Here is a 20378-nt window from a genome sequence, read left to right on the forward strand (position 1 = left end):
TAAATAAAGAATAAAACAAAAATGACAAATAACTGGTCTTATTCCTACCAGCTTCCGTTATAGCTCAGTTGGTGAAGAGTCTGCCTGTAATGCAACAGATGTGGGTTTGATTCCTGGGTCAGGAAGATCCCCTGGAGAAGGAAATAGCAACCCACTCCAGTATTCTTGCCTGGAGAATCTCATGGACAGAGGAGCCTGGCTGGCTATAGTCCAAGGGGTCACAAAGAGTCGGACACGACTTAGTGACTATACCACCACCACCATTCCTACAGAAAAGTCACAAAGAATCTTCATCTCCTGACTCTCACCCTCCAAGTTGCCCGAAACTGAATTTAAACCGCTCATGTAAAAAGAACCCTTCCTGGAGTAATGCAAAAAACATTTCATGCATACTATTCAAGAAAATGTGCTTCTGGATAAAGACACAGAAGATAGACAAAAATAAGGGCTACTTCTAATATCACACTGCTAACTATAAATTCCAATTTCCTAACTCTCTCAGGCCACATCACTATTCTTGAAGTTTTAGAAGAGAAGAGATAGGCAGTTCTGCTAATTAAGCTCCCTCCCACTCAAAATTTCTGTCTTGTAAAGCTCAATCTGTTTTCATGCTTGCCCAGGAAAATTCGCTGACAATGAAATTTCCAATTTAAATATTCAGCATGATTTTAAATGGGTTTCTTCAAATTATTCTTCAGTGGACATTTAAAATCACAATTGGAGAGATAAAGGTAATTAGAAATGGCAATGTAAACGGAGTTGAATCTCTCAGATGTCCTCCAAAACATAACCCACCCTACTCTTACACAGCTTCCCTGAGGATGTCGAAGAGTTCCACCATTCATCATCACATATCACTCAACCCATTTGCACATCACAAGATATATTTCTGCCATTCCAATTAGTCTCCCACTGAGTCACAGGAGATAGAATGTTAATCACAAGAGCAACAGCAGTTAAACTGAAATAGTGTACATGAAAAGGAAATACAAAATGACAAATGGAAAGACTTTTTTCAAGTCCCAGATGAGTCACTTAGCAGTAGTGTGACCTTGGGTGAGTCCCTTAAGCCCCTCTTCCTTACTGCTGTGAAAACTGAAATAATCACACAAGAGAACTCGATAAGCTGAGAGCACTATACAAGGGAATAGCTGCATACGTAACAGTTTAGAAACTGCCGGCCCAGAGTATGGGAAGAATATTACCTGAGGTCTATATCAAAACACTACTGACATCCTAAGAAAGCTGTCAAGTATTCACAGAGGCCTGGGGACAATCACTTCCTTGCAAGAAGTGCTGCTATTCGTGATCAATGAAACACATCACAATCTTTCCAAGGCAAGTGATTATTTACCCACCCCTTAGTTTTGTTCCTTCAACAAATATAAGCCTGACAGAGACACATGATAGCTCAAGACACAACTGATGCAGGTAGGAAATAAAGCAAAACTTAAAATTAGACTGTATTTATATCCTATCCCAATAAACAGTTATTTGTTCATTTGAAATGGATCCTCGATTACAGGTGCCAGTGGATAAAAGTGTTGGGAAAACCCACCCCTAGATCAGCCAAGAAATGCAGTACATGTAGATTCAAATTCTTAAAGAAACTGAAATGTGTTTTTATTCATATATACCATTAATCACAACAGAGTCTTCTGAAAAGAATGGTATGTATTCTCAGGAATGCAGTGTTCTATTTTAAAGCCTAGAGAGCAAAAAACTCAAAGAAGTACATTAAAAGAATTCTGTGGTGTGCTGAAATAAGGTAATGAAAAGTAGCACCTTACAAAGATCACCGAGGTATAACAGTTGTAGGTTAATTTAAATGTCAATTAAGGTTGTGAGCTATCACTCATTTCTGGAGTCCAAAAAGCACATGCCCAACATGGTCAAAAAGGCACTCAAATCTTTTTTTAATACTCAATCTCAAGTAAATAATTTAAACCTTAAAAAAAAAAAACTCAATACTTACAGATAGTGATCAGGATCAAACTTGGCCAGCTCAGCAGCCAGGCGTTTCTGCCTTCGTTCAGCAACAGAGGTGAAATCTGGATCCTTAATATCAATAACATCACTCAATTCATCCTAAGAACACCCAGGAAAGAAAGAATAATTGCTGTCTCCTATTTGAGCCATGAGATATCTAATTTTGTACAAAATGCCCAAACACAAGAAGAATTTAATTGATCGGTAAGTCATTATACCACCTGTGACATTTAAATTCAAATCCAGCAAATGTTTGTTAAACATCTACTATTTGCCAGGCCCTGTTAGAAGCTTTCACATCAATTATTTCATTTAATCCTTACAACAAACAAACTGACTAACATGGATTAAAGCTATAAAATTTAACATGAAAACCAGAACAGAATAAACCTCTGCAAGCAAACAGGAACATTTAATTCTCCATTTATTCCCCCATTTACTCCCAGAGATTTAAAAATTATGAAAGGGCAAGTTGAAATAAATTTCTAGACCCAAGATGGAGCTGCTGCTGCCAGGGGTGCCACGTCAGCAAACCAAAACTTAGACAATTTTCATGTCCCTGTAGATACTCCCCTTGAAGAGAAATGTAGTCTTTTTAGTCAGGCCCCCAAGGCCAAGCCAACTCTGGGCTCTGTCATTATTTCCTTGCCCCTTTTCATCCCTAACAAGAATTTTTAAGGACAATTTTAATAGACATAATTTCCACTTGAAAATTTAAAAATCTAATCCAAAGTAATATTCAACATTACCACATGTTTCCTAAGTCCAACTCTACAAAAAACACCTGTATTAGTAAAACCACCTACATTCCATATGGTCTTTTTCCTTTTGACTAGAATTATGAAGGGAAAAAACCTCATACTATACAAAATATTTCTAAAGCTCTTTTTTCTTTCTTCAATCTCCCCATTCCCACCACCAACTGCAAGGGATAAGTAAGCAAACCGGAAGCAGCTTGAAGATTATTAGTTGAAAAGAAATCAAGGGAAATAACTTGGTAGAGGTTTGTGAAGGCAAACTGTTAAAAGACTTGTAAATAGAACGATTGGTTGGTGATTGATGCCCAGGCTTAAAGCCAACAGCTGTGGCACAGCAAAATCACTACAATGAAATCAGCTATACAGAATCTGCCCAGAGAAGGCAATGGCACCCCACTCCAGTACTCTTGCCTGGAAAATCCCAAGGACGAAGGAGACTGGTGGGCTGCAGTCCATGGGGTCTCGAAGAGTCGGATATGACTGAGCGACTTCACTTTCACTTTTCACTTTCATGCACTGGAGAAGGAAATGGCAACCCACTCCAGCATTCTTGCCTGGAGAATCCCAGGGACAGCGGAGCCTGGTGGGCTGCTGTCTTTGGGGTCGCACAGAGTCAGACACGACTGAAGCGACTTAGCAGCAGCAGCATATGGAATCTGCCAGGGAGAGACTAAGATACAGAACTCTCCACACCATCAGAATTCCTACAATTAAAAAAAAAAAAAAAAAAACCTCCGAAAAAAACCTCTCAGCCCTACCACAATACATTGAGCTAAAGTAACATCAGCTATGGTTTTTCCAGTAGTCATGTACAGATGTGAGAGCCGGACCATAAAGAAGGCTGAGCGCCTGGCCACCTGATGTGAAGAGTCAACTCACTGGGAAAGCCCCTGATGCTGGCCAAGACTGAAGGCAAAAGGAGAAAAGGGTGGCAGAGGATGAGATGGTTAGATAGTATCACTGACTCAACTGACATGAAATCTGAGCACACTCTGAAAGACAGTAAAGGACAGGGAAGTCTGGCCTGCTGCCATCCATGGGGTTGCAAAGAGTCAGACACAACTTAGCAACTGAACAACAAAATATCACCAACACTTAATGTAAGCATATCCTAGTAGAATGAAGGGGCCCAGGGGCTCTTTCATTTTTGGAAGTCACATCCAGAATATCTGAATACTTCAGAGCACAAACCTTCTGGGGAAAAAACAGATCCCCAAACTTGGAAAAATCTACATTCCAAGAGTTCTTTCACAATTTACTTTTGGGAGGCTCAGAGTGAATTTTCCTAAAGATACATGATTATAAATCATAGTTAGATTCTCTGGGCAGCCCACAAATTTACTCAATTCAAAATAAACTGGAAATAGAGCACTCGCAATACAGAGTTTACAAGCGTGCAGCAAGGCTTCCAGGGGAAAACACTTTCAGAGCTCTAGTTTAATTTTTCAGATATATCTCTTCCCTGAGCAGGACAACCTGGACTCTTTCTCTCTCCTCTGCTTCCTCACCTGCCTGACATCACCTCCTCAACCACAGAGACAGCAGGGGCAGTGAGGCAGGCCTTGGGCAGCATGGTGGGGGGCGGGGAGTGTGAAACTGGAACAAACTAAAAAGTGAAGTTAGCTTGGAGCAGTGAAATCTAAGGCATCTGTCAAACAAGAGAAAGGAAGAGAAGAGGACGAGAAATGACACACTACAACAAGGCGAAAATGATTCTTGTTTTTCTTTCATTTTGAAAGTACTGCTAAGGTCAGCACTGGGAAAACTATTTAAAGATGGGCAGCACCAAGAAAAGGTCATGTGGGATCTAAACAAGGCTAATGTGAGTTTCAGCAGAGTGAAGGCAGAGACTCTCCAGAGAGAAAATGAATAACTGTGTGCCCATCAGGCCAGTAGGTCTCCTGGAAACAACAGCTTCAGGTCCCCAGTGTAGCTGAGAGAAGGAAAGGGCTGGCAGGCCAGCATCCTGCGGCTGCTGGCAGCAGTGGTCCCGGGAGCCTCTGGGTGGGAGTCCAGAGACTCGAGGATTGTTGCTGCTGGCAGCCACTGACGCCAGAAGCCTGGTTAGAAGCCCTGACTTGGAACTGCCAGGGCAGTTTTCCAAAGGCGCCCTGTGGCTGGCAGAAATTTCAAAAAGGAAACAGTGTGTGTGTTGGCGGGCCGGGGCTGGCGGGGGTGGCAGGGGGTGCAGTGTGGGTGAGCGTGTACACGTGTGTATGGGGGCAGGGTGGTGACAGAGAATTTGTTTCAGCAAAAGTAATTTTATTTCCTTCTTAGTATTAGTATAAAATACAGAAGTCACAAGCAAACCCTGTGTAAATGGCTGGTGGGAAATAAACATGAAAGACTATACACTATCCCCCAATAAAGGGTTAAATAATTCAATTCCGAGAAGATACCTGGGTACTGGAATTATGGATGATGTTTTACTTTCTTTCTTATATTGTATCTTTATAATGAATATATATTGCTTTTATCATCAGAGAAAAATTAAGCTGTATTTCATTTAATGGAGGGTGGGTGGAAAGAGACTGTAAAAATGTTAATAAAATATGAGTCAACAAAATTTTATGGATATTTTCTCATCCAAAGGCAGAACCAGAGGAACTGTAAATGGTGGTTTCTTAAGCACATCATTTAAAATAGAAAATATGTTCTCAAAGTTTTTTTTTATGCAATAATGGTCTCAGTTTCCTCCAGCTCGTTTACTAGTAGAAAAAGGTCTTGGGGATCACGTGGGGTGGACATAAACTAAGTAAGAGTTTGGTACTGACATATACACACTACCACATGTAAAATATAGATAATCAACAAGGACCTACTGTATAGCATAGGGAATTATAGTCAACATTTTCTAATAACCTATAATGGGAAAGTATCTGAAATATACATATATATACACCCATATATGTATGTATGCATGTATAATTGAATCACTTTGCTGTACACCTGAAACTAACACAATATCATAAATCAACTATACTGCAATTTAAAAAATTTTTAAATAATAAAATTTCTAAAAATAAAAAGAATTTCTTTACAATCCATAAAAAAGGTCTTACACATTAATCTTACATGATTGCTCAGTTTTTCATCGCATGACATGAATCTCACAAACAGAACACTTATAAATGCAATTGAACTCTGCAAGTAATACAAGTTATGGAAGATTTTTGTGGCACAATCACATAAAACACATGTACCTTAATACCCTGAAGACAGCATCCTTTAATTACTGGCATCTTGATTCACACATGATTTTCAAAAGTTCTGACATTTCCAAACTGTCATGAAGGACACCGCAAACCTCACATTTAATCCATATGAGAAAACACAATATTTAAAAACTACACATTGGTTTGTCCAGTGGTAGAATATGCACGTACGACAGTGATGAGGCCACGACAGAATGGTGACGTGGAGCCCAGCCCACTGCCTCTCAGGGACACACATACCAGCTGCTAGCTGTCACCGGAGGTCCAGATACTGTCCATTAGCTGTCACTGAGGTCCACAGTCTACCCAAGTTCCCCAGAGAGGGCTGAGCTTCAGGATTCACTCTTAAAAGAGTTTAGAAAAGTAATGGTGTACCTACAATCCATGTGTTACTTAATCCCCTCTAAGAAGTCTGGGGCAGCACACCGTATTTAAATTCATTGCTATTTCTACGGCAAAATCTTTGAATATGCACACTAAGCAGGATTTTTTCTTTTAATTAATGAAAAACTCATCAGCTCTGATCAGGTCATGTCATCAAACTCAATCCAAAGAACTTTTAGTTTCAGAACTTTTTGTGATCCCTACATTGTACATGTGGGGTAATACACCTGCACTGTTAATAGTATTGCTATTTACATTATCCTTTAGAATTTTCTCAAATGCATTTTGTTTTTCCCTCTGTTGAAGACAAGAGGCATTCAAATTGTTTATAATAGCAAGGTTCAGAGGGATGCAGTCAGGAAGAGCTACAGGAAGGCTTCAAAAATGTGAGGATGATGCACTTATGTTTTTTTTAAGCTGGGAGACAGGAAACTATAGAGATTCAGGGCATTAGACAAGACATTCAAAGATAAAAAGAACATTGTTTAATAACTTATCTCTTAATTCAACCTAAATTACTAACTTAGTGAACATTTTCAACAGATACAAGAATTTCTGACCTCCCAGGGACTTGGCCTGGGCTCACATCATGGCAGTCCTGCATCTTCTCAGCAATGCGGCAGAAACCCCTTGAGAGGCTCTTCCCTCTACAGCGGCAGTAATGAAGAAACCACGTTCCTTGGCATCAACAAGCACTTTCAGACTGAATGTACAATCTGTCCTTAGCCTGCAGGAGTCTTCTCTCATTCATTTATAGATTTAGACAGGTAATCTCCAAAAGATTAACCACAGACGACTCTCTGCCCAACAACTGAGGTCCATTTACTGTAGTTTCTGCTGTAGAAAAAACTTGATTCTATTCTTACTACCTGAGAGATAACCAGGAAATTTGGTTAGGGAGAGAGAATATGGAGAAACCATAACTCAGCAGAAAAACATATAAGGCGTTTGAATGAAATATCTCATTAGTATTTTTTGCTCTTAAGTAAATCCCAATTTTGTTCCCTTTAAGAAGTTTTGAGAGCATTTTAAATTTCTTAAGGGCAGAATTCTTTCAAGCATGCTAATCTATTTTTTTTCAAGAGTTTTCAAACGTAGCATCTCCGTAAATTTTCTAAACAGCCTTATAAAGTAGGTGAGCAAATTTTTCGCTGTTTTACAAAGAGGAGACAGAATTTATTTGTGGTCAAATAACTGGCCTGAATTCCAAATTTAAACAGAGGTACAAGTAGGACCAACACATAGATCCTTTACCTTTCCTTAGCAGACTCAAATATGTCTCACTGTAATAAACCACATGCTAAGCAGGTCTAACATCCGCTACCCAGAAGGAATGAAGTTAAAATAAAAAACTGTTCATCACATGTTTCTTTCATTAAAAAAAATTAAGGGGACTCCCTGGCAGTCCAGTGGTTAGGGCTCTGCACTTTTACTGCTAAGGGCTGAGGCTCTATTCCAGTCAGAGGAAAAAAAAAAAAAGAAAGAAATGAGCTATCAAGTCATGAAAAGACATGAAGGAAACTTAAACACATATTACTAAAAAAGAAGCCAATCTGAAAAGGCTACATGTTTACATGTTGCATGGTTCCAATCATGTGACATTCTATTTAAAAAAAAAAGTAAAACTAGACCAAAAAGTTCAATAAGTAAATAAAAAAATAAATTTTTAAGTGAGACATCAACTATATTGCTTTCTATAACTAAAGTAGAAAATAATCCAAAATTTCCATTTCATTCATGAAATAGAATTTCCTACGTTGTCTGAGGAAGAGAGTGATGTCATTCCTTTTTCAGCCTAACTTACCAAAGAGCAGATTTTAACAAAAGATTCCACTCAAACCCCACGAAGAGTAAATACAGAAAGTGCCTACAGTACACTAAACACTAAACAACTTGATCCAAAGACGGAAACCTCTTCTCATCAAGAATATTCTGCTTCATTTACATATCAAACAGAAGAGACATCATGCCACAAGTAAACAATTTCCATTTCTTAGAAGCATAAAACATGCAGCTTTTCAGGAAGTATGAGGAGAGAGGGGTTCTGTTCTGTATTTTGGAAACTTCATGTCTAAAATAACAACTGTAAGTGGAGAAAAAAGAAAGTACCAGGACATCTTTCATGTATAAGCACAATGAGACTGGGCCACACAGACAGTGACACGGAAGGGAGTGACTGTCTGTGTAACAATCACACTCGAGGAGTTGTGGTTTGCGCTCTAAATACAACATCTCCTACTATCTTCATAAAAAAACCTCCAGGTATGAGCAGAACTGAAATAAAACTATTCAAATGGTCAAACCCTTGGTATATACCAAGGTCTTTTAGAAAAACATACCTGCAGCCGCTGAAACACTCCTGAGCGCAAGTTTCCAAACCCGTAGCGGCAGTTTGGATTCAAGGCACTTTCTGGTACCTCTTCATAGGGGGACTGTTCAATTTCCCAATCAAACTCATCATCGTCATCTTCCACTCCTTCCTCAGAAACCTCAGAAGCGCCTAAATATGTAAAGTACTAGTTCATTAAAGCACCAGATTTCCTAGGTACAACTTGGGGAAGAAAAAGTATAGGGAAAAAGTGTCTGTCCATGTACCCCAAAAGAATACTCCTGCTATTCTCTTTTTTTTTTCTTAATATGTTAATGTGTCATACTAGGTCCATTCTGGGTGTACTATATAATAATTTGATATTTGCAAACATTACAAATTGATCACCATCTGTCCCCATATAAAGTAATTACAGTACTATTGACCTGATTCCTTATGCTGTATATTACATCCCCGTGGTTTCCTTATTATAAAATTGGAAGTCTGTATGTCTTAATCCCATTCACCTATTTTACCCAGCCTTCACCTCACTATTCTTATTAGACCAAAAAAAAAAAAGGAACCAAGCCAAAGTTCCATCAATGGTAGGATATATAAACAATAACACAATAAAAACAAACAGACCTCAGCTATACATGGATAAATCTCACAAAAATGTTAAGCGAAAGAAGCTAGACAACAAAGATCATTACTGTAATGGATTATATATATATATTGATCTAATTCAAAAACAGGTAACACTGAAGGTAGTGGTTACCTCGGAGAGTCAGGAGCGAGAAATAACCAGGATAAGATTCCAGGGCGTGGGAGATGATCCACCTCTTTGACCTGGGTGGTGTTTGCTTTCTGCTTACACTGAATTGCAGGCTTCTGATTTTAGCTCAAGAGGCCAATATTTTGCCAAACACAGAGACGCTGCCTCAATTGGTCCCAAAAAATGACTGACCTACTGGTTTAACAGAGTTCATTATGTCTTAAATTAAATGTCAACAAATGAACTATTTTCATATGGTGTTACCTGATCTCCTCATCTTGTCATCGGAAGTATTTTCTCCTAATTCCTATGTGCTATATCCCTTTTCCTTGAGAAACACACAGCATTCCAAATATTCATTTACCTGCATTTTCTCCCAACTGCAATAGACATACCTATCTCTTCCACAAGTGGTTTTGCAGTCCTGGATTTTCTTGGTGCCAGCAGAGCAGTTAACATGTTCAGCCCTTCAAAATGTTGGCCAGGAGTTTCTTTGGGCAACCGAATGGTAAAAATTCCTTAAAGATAAATGGGTTCTATGCTTAGCTAAATTAAAATACTCAAACACTTCATAAACATACCTAAGAAACAGACATCTCAGAATTATAATTTTATTTCACAGAGCTCCAAAATTATGCCCTTATTACATAGTTAGTAAATAAAAATCAAGATAGGGAAAGGCTCAAACAAGGTTTTTCAGAATCACTGATTCAGCTGTCCCCTCTACGAGAATTAATCTGTTAAAGCTGCAGAATGCTTAAATCTAACCCAATATCATATTCACCTACTGATAACATTAAAAGTTCAGGTCAAAAACACAATGGCCTGAGAAGGCAATAGCTTAGGGTCAACTATAGCTACTCATAAGATTTATTTCTAGCCTGGGTGGGGAGGAGGTGAAATCAAGATATCTAGTCCAATGAAGAACAACAAACTGAAAAATTCTTAAAGAGACAGGAATACCAGACCACCTGACCTGCCTCTTAAGAAACCTATATGCAGGTCAGGAAGCAACAGTTAGAACTGGACATGGAACAACAGACTGGTTCCAAATAGGAAAAGGAGTACGTCAAGGTATATTGTCACCTTGCTTATTTAACTTCTATGCAGAGTACATCATGAGAAATGCTGGGCTGGAAGGAACACAAGCTGGAATCAGGATTGCCAGGAGAAATATCAATAACTTCAGATATGCAGATGACACCACCGATATGGCAGAAAGCAAAGAAGAACTAAAGAGCCTCTTGATGAAAGTGAAAGAGGAGAGTGAAAAAGTTGGCTTAAAGCTCAACATTCAGAAAACTAAGACCATGGCATCTGGTCCCATCACTTCATGGGAAATAGATGGGGAAACAGTGAAAACAGTGACAGACTTTATTTTGGGGGGCTCCAAAATCACTGCAGATGGTGACTGCAGCCATGAAATTAAAAGATGCTTACTCCTTGGAAGAAAAGTTATGACCAACCTAGAGAGCATATGAAAGCAGAGACATTACTTTGCCAACAAAGGTCCATCTAGTCAAAGCTATGGTTTTTCCAGTAGTCCTGTATGGATGTGAGAGTTGGACTATAAAGAAAGCTGAGTACTGAAGTATTGATGCTTTTGAACTATGGTGTTGGAGAAGACTCTTGAGAGTCCCTTGGACTGCAAGGAGATCCAACCAGTCCATCCTAAAGGAAATCGGTTCTGAATATTCATTGGAAGGACTGATGCTGAAGCTGAAACTCCAATACTTCGGCCACTTGATGCGAAGAAATGACTCATCTGATAAGACCCTGATGCTGGGAAAGATTGAAGGTGGGAGGAGAAGGGGACAGAGGATGAGATGGTTGGATGGCATCACTGACTCAATGGACATGAGTTTGGGTAAACTCTGGGAGTTGGTGATGGACAGGGAGGCCTGGTGTGCTGCAGTCCACAGAGTCACAAAGAGTCAGACACGACTGAGCGACTGAACTGAATCGAATCCAATGAAGAATAGCAGCCATTTCAAATATACACAAAATCTTAAATAAGGCAATGATGGCTTGATAAAGTTCTTTGATATCGTAAGAGATATATCCCTAAAGCCTGTCTAATGCAAACCCAAATTCCATCTATGTACTTCTTTTTTTCCCTTAACAGGGTTTATCACTTTCATCTAGGTTCCCCTATGAATAGATTACATTATTCACTACTGCTGCTGCTGCTGCTGCTGCTGCTGCTGCTAAGTCACTTCAGTCGTGTCCGACTCTGTGCAACCCCAGAGACAGCAGCCCACCAGGCTCCCCCGTCCCTGGGATTCTCCAGGCAAGAACACTGGAGTGGGTTGCCATTTCCTTCTCCAATGCATAAAAGTGAAAAGTGAAAAGGAAGTCGCTCAGTCATGTCCGACTCTTCGTGACCCCATGGACTGCAGCCCACCAGGCTCCTCTGTCCATGGGACTTTCCAGGCAAGAGCACTGGAGTGGTGTGCCATTGCCTTCTCTGACATTATTCACTACTCTTACATTTTAAAACATTTTACCTCTTTCAGTGTACTTAGCCATATTCTAATATATCAAACACAACTAAATCCAAATATTTCCACATATTTAACTTTCCTAAAACCCCATTTACTTTCAAGATTTAATAACTATGCTTCAGCATGCAGCTTATCTGCAATTAAAGGCAGATTTACTACCTAGAAAGGCAGTTTCATTGTACTTCATCACATCAGTTATACTGTGTTATGGGTTAGAACTTGGTCATTTAACTCTTTCATTCCACCTTTCCTCTATTACCCTAGTTCATTGAGGTCAATATTCACTGAATAAATCACATAACAGTACACAAGGTATTCTTATTCCAGATTCACTGACAAAGGAAAATCCAGTGACTTCTACAGAAGGAAAATAAATGGTTTCAAGATGAGCTGAAATGAAGGGCTTATCAATTAAGAGAAGAAAATTCAATCAGTCTTTAAAAGTCCTGTATGGACAGTTTCTCTCTCACCTACACATAATTATATTTTAAGACTGAAAATAGTAATGGGAAAAAATAATATATATACATCTGAATCACTTTGCCGTATACCTGAAACTAACAACACTGTAAATCAATTATACTTAAACAAAAAATAAATTTTTAAAATTCTAAAAAACACTGTCTTAGAAACATTTGACTCACAGCTTACAAAAATCATCCACTTCTTTTCTTATCAGTCACCTCCCACAACCTAACTTTAACTTTTAAACACTTCCAGAATGTAGGGATAAGTAGGAAATAAAACCTTCAGAAAACAGAGCCAGAGTATTTAACTAATTAAACTTTAAAGAACAATGTGAAGTATAATTTAAAGGGCTGGGGAAACTGTAACTGTTAAGAACTCCATGAATAACAGGCACTGGACATTAAGAAAGAATAAAGAGTGGCAGGGACAGACTGCACTCACCATTCACCTAAAGGGCGCCATAACCTGAGATTATTATGGAGCTACACCAACATGAAGAATTCAAAGAAAAAAAACGAACAGAAAATTCCAAGGGCAATACCTTTATCTGCATCATAGGACCCCTGCTCATTTCCATTTTCTACAATTCTTCCAGGAAGGGTTAACCTGCAGATGTAATAAAAGGTCTCATGAAGTCCTTAAATTACAAAGCATCATAAAGCATGATAGTAAGCATCAAGCACTGAAATCTATCAACCATTTAAAAAGATATTCCTCGGCACTTGAATTTTATAAACTAAATAACTTATATTTCTTCCCTAGCTAAGAAAATAGGAATCAGAGATGACTCATTTTTCTGTTTGAATAGGCACTAGTCACTGATAAAACACTTAAAAAAGAAAAGCCACAATAAATACTAGCTATCACTACTGTTATAGTACTTTCCCTTCCTAATATGAGTTATTTATATACCTGATGACTGACACAGGATGGGCTCAATAAAAGTATACTAATTGGCTTCCAAAAAGAAAAGAAACAAAAATATGAGAAAGAATAAAGAACCAATAAAACCAATTGTTTATATTGGGTAAGTTACTACTTTTTTTAAAAAAAGGCAGAAAGCAAAAGTGTTTTTGTAAATCTCATTATTACTGTATAGGGATTTCCCCCTCTTTCCTGCTAAAGAATATGAACTGATTTCCCTGTTCCCAGTTTTACTCTGGGTCAATCAATGCTCTAACTGAGTCCCCAAAAGAATTTTTCTAAAACAGAAATCTGTCACTTTTCTATTACAAAAGTTTCCATGGCTGCTTGATATTGGCTAGACAATTTAAATTCACCTGTACTATATATGAGGCCAGATCCATTCCACTCCAGACTTAAAATATGAACCTACTTTCCTCCCAAACCCCCCTCCTCCTTATTCCCTATTCTAACACCATCACCATTATCATCATCATCCATCTTGGCAGACCCCAAAAGGTACAGGGCTTTATCCCTACTTACCTTTGATCTTAATGTTTCCTGAAGCTATAACACATTTTCGAAACAAAAATCCCTTCTAAACCTAGTATAAAAATTCAGTTACGAATAAATTTGTTATGCAATGGATACAAATATGAACTTTACCTTCAGAGTCTAAATTAAGTCCAAGTTGTTCCATTTACTAGCTCTGTAACTTTCTTTGTACCACAAGTTAATTAACTTCAAAGTTCATATTCCTCATTTATAAAAAGTAAAAAATAATAGAATCTATCTGAGGGTTGCTGTGAGAAAGAAAGGATAATACAAAAAGCTTAGTGGCTAGTACAATAGGCAACCATTCGGAAAATGTAAACTATTGTTATCATCTCCCTTCTCCTAAACTCTTTATAAGTACAGGGTTAAATTCTTAATGCATGATGGCAAAACAGTATCTTCGAACAGATCTGCCTTCCCTGCTAAACACTCAGTTCCTCAAGGAGAGGGGTAAGGTTTTATTCATCTCTGGTATACTGTAGCAAACTGCATTTCCAAAGATGACCTATCTCACATCATTCCTCCCAATGATGCAATCTATGTCCCCTCCCCTTAAAACTGAGTGGGCTTCTAGAATTGTTTACCCAAAACAATACAGCAGAAGTGACACTGTGATTTCTGAGGTTAGGTTATAAAAGATGATATGGATTCTGTCTTGCTCCCGGAAATATTTACTCTTAAAAATTTCAGCTGTCATGGTAGGGATGCAGCTCCCTGCAGGAATCACACATGAGACCACATAGGGAGGTCCTGAGACCACATGAAAAGAGATTCCCTCCTTCACCTGCCCTGTAAGTCTCCAGCTGCTTTAGCCCTTCCTGTCCCAGGTCCAGCCAACACATGACTAAACTAAAGACCTTAAGCCAGAACATTTCAGCCAAGCTCTTACCAAACCAAGGCACAAAAACCAGCAGAGGGAGTTAAAGAATTGTTATTTTACACAGGTTTGATTGGTTATCGGCAGCAGATAATTGCAACAATACGATCCCTTAATAAATAATAATACCTACCATTTTGAATGCATAGTTAATTATCAGGCACAGTAATAAGGATTATACATGCATTATCTCAAACCTCACATCAACTCTTTAAAACCACTAATATTAGTCCCACTTAACAGACTAGGAAACTTACAGAGACTGAATAACTTGCCAAAAGTCACAGAACTATAAGTGTGCTGACACTCACATGTGCCCAACCCCCAAGCCTCTGCTACTCTAGGAATGGATACATTTGTATAAAAAGTACTCTATAAACTGCTTCACATGTAGCTGCTTACTGGGTCTTCACCAAATCTCCCAAACTTAATTAAGCAAGTGACTTTTATTTTGAAATATTTCTTTCATTGTAATTACTTAATTTTATCATCCTATCTCATTTAAGATCTTTTCTCTGAGCCTCTGAGCCCTTATCTGTAACATGAGTATATAACAAAACCTACTTTGTAAGACTGTCCTAAAATCAAGTGAGTCACATAAAGCACTAAGTGAAGTGAAGTCGCTCAGTCGTGTCCAACTCTTTACGACCCCATGGACTGTAGCCTACCAAGCTCCTCCCTCCATGGGATTCTCCAGGCAAGAGTACTGGAGTGAGTAGCCACTTCCTTCTCCAGGGGATCTTCCCCAACCCAGGGATCGAACCCAGGTCTCCCACATTCCAGGCAGACCCTTTACCTCTGAGCCACCAGGGAAACTCACATAAAGCACTAACTAGGAGTAAAATGTCAATAATTGTTTGCTAACATCATCTTCTTCCCATTCTTCATGTTTTGGCTTTAATATTACCTCTTCAAACAGGCTTTCCCTGGTCACTTTGTATAAATCCAGACACTCTTTTATACAACATATTCAAGTAGGTGGATCCAAAGGGATACCTGAGCAGAACAAGTTCAGGCCAAGTACTTAATAGCTTAACTCAAGAAGAATGTCTGCACTGGAAATGTACTTGGGCAGGAAGGGTAGGCTGGAACTGCACTTGAATGAGAAAGATGAAGAGACTGGATTTTCACTCGGTAGAAAGGATAAAAGAATGTATTGACAATGTTGAGAAAGAATAATATGGCAGTGTCTTCTAAAATGTCTTCTAAATAATGATGCCTATCTCCAAGGATTCTTAACCACTGGACCACCAGGGAAGTCAAAAACTAAGATCATGGCAATTGGTCCCATCACTTCATGGGAAATAGATGGGGAAACAGTGGAAACAGTATCAGACTTTATTTTGGGGGGCTCCAAAATCACTGCAGATGGTGACTGCAGCCATGAAATTAAAAGACGCTTACTTCTTGGAAGAAAAGTTATGACCAATCTAGATAGCATATTCAAAAGCAGAGACATTACTTTGCCAACAAAGGTCCGTCTAGTCAAGGGTATGGTTTTTCCTATGGTCATGTATGGATGTGAGAGTTGGACTGTGAAGAAAGCTGAGCACCAAAGAATTGATGCTTTTGAACTGTGGTGTTGGAGAAGACTCTTGAGAGTCCCTTGGACTGCAGGATCCAATGAGTCCATTCTAAAGGAAATCAGTCCTGGGTGTTTATTAGAAGGACTGATGCTAAAGCTGAAACTCCAATACTTTGGCCACCTCATGTGAAGAGTTGACTGACTGGAAAAGACTCTGAGGCTGGGAGGGATTGGGGGCAGGAGGAGAAGGGGACGACAGCGGATGAGATCACCGACTCCATGGACATGAGTCTGAGTGAACTCCGGGAGTTGGTGATGGACAGAATCCTGGAGTGCTGCGATTCATGGGGTCGCAGAGTCCGACACGGCTGAGCGACTGAACTGAACTGAACTGATCTCCAAGGATCGCTATCCAGGTTAAATGAGATAATGCACACAAGCACTTAATCCTTCACTTAAACGCACTGCTTGCCCACCACACAGAGAGGGAGAAGAGGTCAGCTGTTACCACCGATGTTACGGTTCTGCAGGGAGAAAAATGTAAACAAACAAGAGCTGAAGGTCCCTCCCTGAGGCTGGCCGGACGACGACGACAATGAAGGGGTAAAATCAAACAGAGAAGAACCAAACAACGAAGAGGTGAAGGAGACTTTGGCATCAGCCGGACCAAGAAAGGCGAAAATTTCAGGGAACAGAAAGCGTCAGCCAGGAGGTAGAGGAAAAGGACGTGGACTGAAAAAGTCAAATCGACAGGTCAGTAGGGAAGGCAGCGTGAGCTGTCTCGGGACAAGGAGAACTAACGCAGAGGGAAAAGAAAACAGGAAAAGGGACAAGAACTAGGGCGACAGGACAAAAACAGGAAAGGCGATTATGGTCCCAAACTGCGTTCTAAAGTGGCTCCGGAATCTCCTCCAGGCGGGGATGTACGAAAATATAAGAAACAATAAGCTTCTGCAGCATTCAGAGCGCACGCCTGAAAGAGTTCACTTCCTCGGCACCTGCTGCTGGTACCTCGAGAAAAGGCAGTCGAGACGCCGAAAAGTCCTCCTCCGTTCTTTCATCCTCCCTCGAATAAGCAGTTATCTAATGAATGAATAAATGAATCCCCAAAACATGCTCTTCTCAGAGCCAAACACCCGGAACTCGCCTGAGAAAGTAAGGCTTGGCGTAGAATTTGAAATCGACCCCCTCGAAATAGACATCGAACTCAGAGACCCGGGCGTAAGGCACGCGGATAGCAACAGTCAGGAAGTCAGGGTCCTGGCTAAGATCGAAAGCCGGGGTCAGCATCACCACGCCGAAATCGGGCGCCCAAGTCGACCACTCTCGCAGCCGCCGCGGGCCTGCCACTGAAACTCTCCAAGAAGTCCCCACGCGCGGGTACCCGCTGTTAGACAAGGTGCTTCCGGCTCTAGGCGGAAGTGCGCGTGCGTGCAAGAGGAAATCCCGCCTCGCGCCGGTTTCCATGGAGACGAGACGCTGTGCGCTAGGAGATCGAGAAGGGACCGGAGGAATGAGGCTTTGTGCTCAGAAATTAAACCCAGGGCATAACTTGCAAGAACCCGGGCAAGAATCCACCTTAGAGCCACTAAGCTTCTTTGAAGGTTATTAGGAGAAGGCAATGGCACCCCACTCCAGTACTCTTGCCTGGAAAATCCCATGGACGGAGGAGCCTGGTAGGCTGCAGTCCGTGGGGTCGCTCAGAGTCGGACAGGACTGAGTGACTTTACTTTCACTTTTCATCTTCATGCATTGGAGAAGGAAATGGCAACCCACTCCAGTGTTCTTGCCTGGAGAATCCCAGGGACGGGGGAGCCTGGTGGGCTGCCGTCTCTGGGGTCGCAGAGTCGGACACGACTGAAGCGACTTAGCAGCAGCAGCAGCAGAGATGATTTTAACATCTGCTTTGCAGGCAGTGAAACCTGCGTTTAAATTCTTTCTTTCCAATACCCAGAAGTACGACTTTGAGAAAGCTACAGAACCTCTCTATGCTTCAGATATCTCGTCTATAAAATAAGGTTAGAACCCTAGCCTTGTAGACACGGTGTGAAGATAGCATGCATTTGTGCTTGTGAAGCTCTGACAAGGTTCCCGGCAAGTTGTCGAGGCTGAGTGTGTTGGAGCAGTCACCGCAGAAACCACAGAAACACCGTTACTGTGGTTTTCCTTAGTTCTCACTTGCTTTGTCAATAACCCCTTTCTCCCTCTCCTCCTTCATTTTCTACCGATTTCTATCTCCTCCTCTTTCCCTGCGTGCCTCTCTCCCTCTGTCCGTTTCTGCCACTTTCTCTCCTTTTCCTAACTCATTAATTGAACAGAATTTGCTTGTTTAGTGAACGTCCATTCCACTCATCTCGTTTAATCTACACCACGAACGCCGAAGAACACGACTCACAAAGGTTAAGCAATATGTCTTACAATCATGCATTTTACAGTTACCAAAATCCATAACATCTGACTTAAATCATATTAGTGTCTGCAATGGCGAATAGCAATGCCTCTGTACTTTCTTCTCTTTCCTTTTCTCACTTTTCTCCTTACACTTATTCGAGGTCCTCTTTTCTGTCTTTTTTATTTCTCCTCCTTTTATTTCTCCTTTTTATTCTGGCCATACGCTCTCAGTGCCTCTCCCACTAGGCTCTCTCCTCCCCTGCATATTCCCTTGGCCTTCCTTCCCTGTCATTTTGTTTCCGGTTATTCCACCAGTTACTAGAATAGTCCAAGAAATGTTTTCATTTCCTGATTTTAAATATCAGTGAAAGACAAGTGAAAGTCATCTCCGGAGACAGTGGATCAGATAACCTAAAAACCTTTTCAACCTCCAACTTTTTATGAGTCTTGAAAATGAATTAGGACTCAGCATATCAATAGGAGTATATAAAATTTAAAATTCAAAATAAAAGTCAGTCTGCTTAAATCTGGGAGTTTTTTTGTTTGTTTGTTTTAATTAGAGGCTAATTACTTTACAGTGTTGTGGTGGGTTTTGCCATACGCTGACATGAATCAGCCCTGAGTGTACATGTGTCCCACCATCCTGAACCCCCCTCCCTCTTCCCTCCCCACCCCATCCCTCTGGGTTGTCCCAGAGCACCAGCTTTGGGTGCCCAGCTTCATACATCCAATTTGCACTGGTCATCTACTTTACATATGGTAGTATACATGTTTCAGTACTATTCAATGCCATCATCTCACCCTCACCTTCTCCCACATAGTCCAAAAGTCTGTTCTTTACATCTGTGTCTCTTTTGCTGTCTCGCATATAGGGTCACTGTTACCGTCTTTCTAAATTCCATATATATAGGTGTTCATATACTGTATTGGTGTTTCTGTTTCTGGCTTACTTCACTCTGTATAACAGGCTCCAGTTTCATCCACTTCATTAGAACTGACTCAAATGCGTTCTTAAATCTGAGAGTTTTGATAAAGACAAGAGGTTTATGTTAAACAATTTAAAAAGTACTCTGCCCATTCATCCGTTCCTTGGGGTGCAGAGGGATTAATTGAATTGATTGAATACTCACTATGTGCCAGCACTGCACCATATCCTTTATAATGATCTCATTTTTCCATTCTGACAGCTCTGTGAACTAGAGATTACATATCCCCATAGTGTGCACAAGATTACAGTTAGTGAGTGGCGCAATGAGAATTGAAACCCAAGTGAGTCTGATTCCTGAGCTCAAGCTCTAAAATACTATAGAGTTGGCTCCCAATATACTACCTCCTACCCAGCTTGTTTCGCATTGTGAGCGCAAGTCTTCCTGCTTTAGACCATATTTAGCCCTACAAATAACAGGTGCTCTATGAAGAGGAGCTAAAAAGCCTCTTGATGAAAGTGAAAGAGGAGAGTGAAAAAGTTGGCTTAAAGCTCAACATTCAGAAAACTAAGATCATGGCATCCGGTCCCATTTCTTCATGGGAAATAGATGGGGAAACAGTGGAAACAGTGTCAGACTTTATTTTGGGGGGCTCCAAAATCACTGCAGATGGTGACTGCAGCCATGAAATTAAAAGACGCTTACTCCTTGGAAGAAAAGTTATGACCAACCTACATAGCATATTCAAAAGCAGAGACATTACTTTGCCGACTAAGGTCCGTCTAGTCAAGGCTATGGTT

The 20378-nt window shown here is 40.3% G+C and overlaps 1 protein-coding gene across 1 annotated transcript in view; it reads right to left on the reverse strand.

Moving 5' to 3' along the window:
* SHQ1 (SHQ1, H/ACA ribonucleoprotein assembly factor) overlaps window positions 1-17589 on the reverse strand; it is a 100882-nt gene extending 83293 nt beyond the window's left edge. The window contains exons 1-5 of the mRNA XM_052641571.1: window positions 17409-17589; window positions 12943-13007; window positions 9825-9947; window positions 8686-8846; window positions 1976-2088 (exon numbers count right to left, since the gene is read on the reverse strand). Coding sequence (XP_052497531.1) covers window positions 1976-2088; window positions 8686-8846; window positions 9825-9947; window positions 12943-13007; window positions 17409-17551 — 605 coding nt within the window. The 5' untranslated portion in view covers window positions 17552-17589. The remainder of the gene's footprint in view (window positions 1-1975; window positions 2089-8685; window positions 8847-9824; window positions 9948-12942; window positions 13008-17408) is intronic.
* Window positions 17590-20378: the final 2789 nt, after the last annotated feature.

Source organism: Budorcas taxicolor, chromosome 1, assembly GCF_023091745.1.
Source record: "Budorcas taxicolor isolate Tak-1 chromosome 1, Takin1.1, whole genome shotgun sequence".
In the NCBI taxonomy this organism is placed as follows: Eukaryota; Metazoa; Chordata; class Mammalia; order Artiodactyla; family Bovidae; genus Budorcas; species Budorcas taxicolor.